General features: G+C 36.6%; 1 protein-coding gene across 5 annotated transcripts in view; it reads left to right on the top strand.

The window, feature by feature from the left end:
* The window catches only part of LOC107671008 (myotubularin-related protein 3-like), a 52,972-nt gene that overhangs the window by 6,754 nt on the left and 39,429 nt on the right, over window positions 1-6,789 (top strand). For 4 of the 5 annotated variants that reach the window (XM_016463829.1, XM_016463827.1, XM_016463830.1 and 1 more), the window contains exon 3: window positions 1,677-1,755. The exons of the other annotated variant lie outside the window; for it this stretch is intronic. In XM_016463829.1, the coding sequence (XP_016319315.1) occupies window positions 1,753-1,755 (3 nt within the window). In that variant the 5' untranslated portion in view covers window positions 1,677-1,752. The remainder of the gene's footprint in view (window positions 1-1,676; window positions 1,756-6,789) is intronic. 5 annotated transcript variants of the gene reach the window in all.

Below are 6,789 nucleotides of genomic sequence, written 5' to 3'. Positions count from 1 at the left end.
GATATTTGCATTGATCTGACCATAAACAGCAAGAAAGGCTTATTGGAAATGCAAATTCATTCTCTGCCACGAGGTGGCGCTTTAGGAGCGCTGAAATATCGTGGTTTCCCCGGTAATGGCTGTACACAAAGCAGCTCTTGCATTTTGACTTGAAACATGCAGTGCTTATATTTATTCAATGACATCATTGCCTTTTGAAGTTTAATCCAGCCATATCGCAACTCTTGTCTTTCCGTCCCCAACTGTAAGACCTCTTGAAATTATAATTACGATATTTCTTATACCATTTAATGTATTTAAAACTTTTTATGGCCTTAAGTTTGATACAACTCACTTTAGTAGTTTTTAAGGAAACCCGCGGGAGATCTGCATTTAAGGTAGCCCGTCGGGCAGAGTGGTGATACATTTTGGTAGCCTGACTGGAAAACACAATAGCCCAGGGACGTCGGGCTAGCGATTTTGCGAGCCCTGCTGTTTTACTTGTTAAATTAAATGTTATTTATCAAAATGCATGTCTATTTAATTGAAATTAAAACTTACAATATTAAACAGCAATTTATTAAAAGAAAAGTAAAATATGCTTTACTTTTTTCTCAAATTAAATTTTATTTTTACCAAATTCTGTTTTCCATTAGTTTTCTGGATTCTATTTTAATGGTTTAATTAAATATTAATAATCAAAAGCATCTCTAATTAATTGATTTTATAAAAAAATATCTATAATATTAAATAAATATTATTTTATTTATTTATTTAGAAATAGTCTTGTGAATTTAAATTTTTCTGCTAAATAAATTCTGGTAAATATTTTTCTGGTAAACATTCCTTTAAAAACAATGTTTTAATAATTTTATTTGTAGTAGTAATACTATCATTACATTAAGTAATATTGCTGTCACAGTTTCTTCAAGTTAAACTGAACTTTTATTTTGACGGGTTACTGTGAAGGCCTTTAGGTTTCTGTTTGTATATGATATGACAGTAGTTTTCCTCAAAAGAAATGGTAAAATGCTCATGAAGTGACTCTCAGAGCAGTTCTACAGATTGTTTATATGTTCATGTACTCATATATTGAGGCGGCAGAGACTGAAAACACAGCGAGCATCATGCACGCTTCAGTATGTGTGTAGTAAACAAAGCTGCGCGTCTGCGCCATTCATTTACACGGAGAATTGCAGAACATGCAGGATCCATACTCACAGACACTAGTTCATATCGCATTTTGATTTTAGTGTTGACCTAATTTTTGACGTATCCATCCAAAATTTGGCAAAATCTGTGAAATTTCATGTTATACAGTAAATTCCGTTTTTATGACTCGATTTCTCGATTGTGTCCACGTTTTCTGCATTGCAGAAATCATAGGTCCCTAGGATTGGACACCCCTTTTTTATATGCACCTCTATAAGTAGTGAATAAATAGATGAAAAAAAATGACCTATGTGAAAAAATTTACCAACATTAATACATGAAAATGCCATTTGGAGACCATGAGCATTTCAAGTGAGGGTGTGAACAAACTTTTGAGTCAAAGTTTTAACTGATATCTAATTATATGACATTGTTATTTTTAGGAAGTAGTGGACTAATTAAAAGTCAATTAAATTTTAAACAAGTTTCAATTCAAGTAAGTTCAATTAAAAAAAAAGTAAATTTAATTTTTTTTCTTCATACAGACTGACGTCTGCAAGAGAGAGTGAACAAGTGGAAGAAGACACAACAGTGTTGCACCCACACTCCTTCACCGGGGCTATGGTAAAAAAACACCTTCAACATTTCTCTCTTTCCTGCACGTGACTCTCAGGCATTGGTTCAAATGCTGAATCGGAAACTGCACATTGATTTCTCAGGCTTTTAATCAGCTGAAATCAACACCGCTCAGACAGTGTCAAAGTCCCATCCTGACCAGAGTATGTGAGCGGAGTGGAGCGGCAACAATTTCCCCTCCGCGCTCCAAGCATTCAGTAATCACTCCGCTCCAGCTCTGCTCCGAGTTCACCATTTCCCGCTCCACTGATTAGAAACACCGCTCCGCGGCTAAATTACTTCACTATGCTTGAAAAATCAAAGTTCTGTTCAGAAATTATATTAAAAACAGTAAATCTACAATTTGAAAGAACTGCTTTCTTTTTGGATATTTTAAAAATGTGTTTTCCTCTCACGCTAAAGCTCAATTACTCCAGCTTTCAGTGTCACATGATCCTTCGGAAATCATGCTGATTGCTGCTCAAGAAACATTTCTTATTATTATTATAGCTGGCACACCACACTGACAAAAAAAAGCAAGATTTTAAATTTAATGGACTAACAAATGTATAAATCAGGACAGCACTAAAATAGTAACTATTTTGAAAATGAGAAGCATATGTTTCCCATCTTTCTACTTAGTTTTCTATTAAGTATTTGTAAGCAAACTTGGAAATATTCTCACAAAATCATGAAATATAGTAAAGGAGGGTTTACATTTCTTCCATTTGCATGTATAAATGTGGTATTTACATGCCAAAATGACCATGTCCACTATGTCAGAAAAACAAGGAAATTCAATATATTCTCAAAAACGGGGTATTTTCTAAAAACTAAGAGATAAATATTAGCGTATTATTTTTCACTGAATTTTTCACTTTATACATGATAAATCGCAGGACAGTGTTGACAATTTTCTGCACTCCTGAATGTTTCTATGTGCACGCGATCTGTACGTTATGTGCAAGCTTGTGTGTTCTGTCCGTGTGCAGCAATGTAGCAGCACATTAGTTTCGAGCGGAGATTAACAAACTGTACAATTTACAATATGCTTTAACCTCCCGCACTCATCCATTGCCATTTTAACCTTCATATGGGATCCACATATCTGTCAAGCTAACTAATTATGTTTAATGCGTGAGTTGGCATAATTTGTGCTCCTGACGGAGCGGTAGCGTAGCGTTCTCGGAGCGAGTGAAAACCTCAACGCTCCGACTTTCAAAAAATCCGCTCCTAGCTCCAGGCAAAATCACGCCGCTCCACTCCTCGCTCCCATTCCGCTCCGCTCACATACTCTGGTCCTGACTGCTGTCTCAGCGCAGATCAATGCCCTCTTTAGACAGACAGACGGGATGAATGGATACATGTGTGCTAGTGTCATCAGAGAGTGCTGCGTTATAAAACAGTTCCGGCTCCAAATTCTGATAGGATGAAACACATTCACAGCTGTTAGATGCATCAAGATAGATGCGTCTAGATGCACCATCTGTGACCAGCAATTGATTGTAGTCTTACTACACCTTCTATTAGTTCCTTGACAACTAGTAAACAGCCTTACAGTCTATAATATAAATGAATGCATGAATTGTTATTAACATTAACATTAGTGTTTTGTATCATATTGCTTTTGCAGCCATTTTATTGTCCTGAATTACAGTGATTTTAAAATGGTTAAGGGATTTTAGCCCTTCTGGTTAATGTCAGAACTAGGGCTGCATGATTAATCGAATGCAATTGTCATGCGCATTTTGTTAGTAATGCCAGTTCTGTAATCAGCAGTAAATCATCATCACGTGCTTTCAGATGGAGCAGCCAAACTCACTTCATAATGTCAGTCGAGTGTTTGAAATAAATCCTTCTGTGAGATGATGTGGCTTCTTACACAGAATAAGGCACGCAACATATTTCATAGTATTCTAAGCAGTGATGAAGGCACTGCATTATAAATATACTTTATTTTAATGAAAATTATAATAATAATAACTTGGATAAACCATATATTGTCATAATCATGTGTTTATTAGTCACGTTGAATCAATAAAAGCAGTTAAATCTTCTGTTTATCCAGCTACCGCTATAGGCATTTCCTGGGTTTCTTCTGCGAGGCGAATTTGTTGTTTCAGCGCGAGAGCGCCCTCTGGCCTTTGGATGGAGATTTACTGCTGATCACAGAACCGTGCTTCACTGAAAGATATGCATGACAATCGCAGCTTCTGTCGAATTGCGATTTCGATTCCATTTCGATTTATCGTGCAGCTGTAGTCAGAACTGACAACACCCCTTAACCGAGGTAAAACACTGTAACTGAAAACTAAGCTTTATTATGAACCATTCATTTTAAGGGGATCTAACAGAAGCAGCATTTGCTGTGGTATTTGTGTTAGAGTCTGTATATGTCTGTGTTCAGTGAAGTGTACCTCATTTTCTTGTTTTGCTGAAGTGTCTGCGGACAGTTTAACGAAGGCCTCTGGTCTATGCGCGAATGCTGATGGATGTGTTTGTTTACACATTCCTAATGAGTTATGCACATTATTGTTTGTTTGCTATTCTGCCTGTCTGTGCCCTGTAATTCCCTGTCTGGTTCTGTGCCTGTGCCCACAATGGGCCACCCCGGGCCCGGCCCCTCTAGTGTGTTTACTGAGCCGTGCTGATGGCCATTGTCAACGCTACACACAGAAGGCCATGCTGCTGATCCAGCAAACAGACACACACACTTCTGGGATATGCAACCTGACAAATTTTTTGACCACTAACTTTTTATATACAGGGCTCCAGACTCATTCTTCCCACTGGTCGCTCTTATACAACTTTCTCAGTTGTTCGCACAAGCACATGATTTGGTCACAAAATTTAAATTTTTTTTGCGCTACAACATGGGATTAATCAATGCATGCTGATGAACTTTTATCATAGTTTATAGTTATATGGAAATGAAAGTGGTTCACATTTAACCCGTTCTTTTCCATCAGTAGTATTATTTGTGATTTGAATTTTGTGAATGGGAGTTATAAGCCGGGCTTCGCAATCTTGTTGTCACTATTTTGCTTACATACATCTACACACTTTTCACTTTTTAAGACTAAAACAAAATATGGATTCATTGTTATTCTTAATTAAAAAGCACAACAACAATAAAACAGTAAGATACAATGACAAACTAGCTTACAAAACGTTTATTAATAAAAACGAATAAGATGAGTCATGGCATACACCACATGCTGTATTATATACCGACTAATAAATTGATGATTTAAATAACTGAAAAGATACTTTAAAAATGAAACAAACTGCCAGCAAGTGGCGATAAGTCACTGATTTTTATTACTGAATCATTCATTCAATTGATTAATTCGAACGGCTATGTCTGTGATACATTACTCAATGCTGCAAAAACACGTAGAAACCTTTGAAGCTCCCCTTAGTGCAATCACAAGTATGATGATGATCGGGTCAGTCGCACTGGTGCTCCTAAAAAAATGTTCATAGTCGCACGCAGTAGTTTTCAGTCGCAAATGCGACTGAAATGGTCGCACTGTAGAGCCCTGATCTATATTTTTATTAACTCACAAATGCAACCAAATATATAACATGAACATTTATCTGAAATTTTCACATCCTGTACCTCAATTGGGACATTCACAACAAAAACATAGGCCTACACATTTCTTTTTTTAAATAATAAAGAAAATAAACAATTGGAAAAATAATTCTGGCTGCTACTATGGGCTCAGTGCTAAAAGTCTATTCTACAGATAACCAAATTACAAGCAATAGCAGAAAATAAATACAATACAACAAAGACACAAGTTCAATAAACAGTGCTTTTCAGGTTTTTCAGCTCAGTCTAAAATAAATTTTCAGGTACGCTACAGAAATGTAATAATCAAATGTAAAATAATTGCATAGTCTTCACTGTATTTTTGATGTTACAAAGGTTATTTAGTCAGGAGCAGTGAGCACTTGTATTTTTCTTTGACAGCATTAGATTTATTATTAGTTTGCTTTCCCTTTTTAGAACGAAGCACAGATTTAATATACTGATACACATGCCTTTTCTTTCTCAACTGTTTACGTTAAGACATATGCCTAACTGACTGTGTTTACTAGGTTATTCACCAAAACGCGCATTTTGATGTAATTTTGTCTGTATTTATTCATCCATGCACCAAAAAGCGGAAGAGAGCTCAATTTAGTATTCATGCAATGTAGGCGCGGCTGTCTGTGTGCGTGCGCGCGCTTCAGATATGTGCGCAGAAAACTTCTCACACAGCGCTCGACTGTTCCGCAAACAATCCCGAGCGTCTTTTATGCTCACCTTGTGCCTTCGGGCAGTCCTTATATCGAGTCCTGATACGTGAGTTTGAACGAGAATGCACCCGTTGGCGGTAATGCATAGACTGACATTATGTGAAAATGTGGATAGTGCCAAAATAAAGGTGCCTATTTATACTACAGATATCGATATTTTACGTGTGGCATCGATGCATCGTATCATCAGACATCGTATCGATGTATCGATTAGGGCTGTGTATCACCAGCAAAGTCACAATATGATACGTATCACGATACAGAGGCCACGGTGCGATACGTATCACGATACGGGACTACACTGAATTTCGCCTCAGAAGAATTTAGTAAAACAGCTGTTTTATTAAACACTGCATACCATAGGGCCGTTGCTAACTATTGGCAGAGCAGGCAGTTGACCTCTGCATTATGAAGGGCCTCCATAACTGTACCACAGTACAATAGCCTATAGGTAATGGCATATGTTTCATGTTTACATTGGGCACTCCCCACCAGGTACAATATTCTGATTGTTTGCATCTTGTTTTTAAGCCCATAAATAATAATGTACTCGTTCTAATAAATTTATATTGTAATGTACTCATTCTAATATATTAAAATCATCTTAACATTGCTGGTAGGTTATCATTGCACAAATCAACACACTCTCTACATTTAAAAAATAAAAATAAAAATTAGAAGAGTTCTAAACTAATGCGTTGTCTTCACTGTACCTCACGCACACACGTTTAGTCA

The sequence above is a fragment of the Sinocyclocheilus anshuiensis genome, unplaced genomic scaffold, assembly GCF_001515605.1.
Source record: "Sinocyclocheilus anshuiensis isolate Anshui unplaced genomic scaffold, SAMN03320099.WGS_v1.1 scaffold332, whole genome shotgun sequence".
NCBI lineage: Eukaryota > Metazoa > Chordata > Actinopteri > Cypriniformes > Cyprinidae > Sinocyclocheilus > Sinocyclocheilus anshuiensis.
This window is presented reverse-complemented; position numbering and strand designations above follow the sequence as displayed.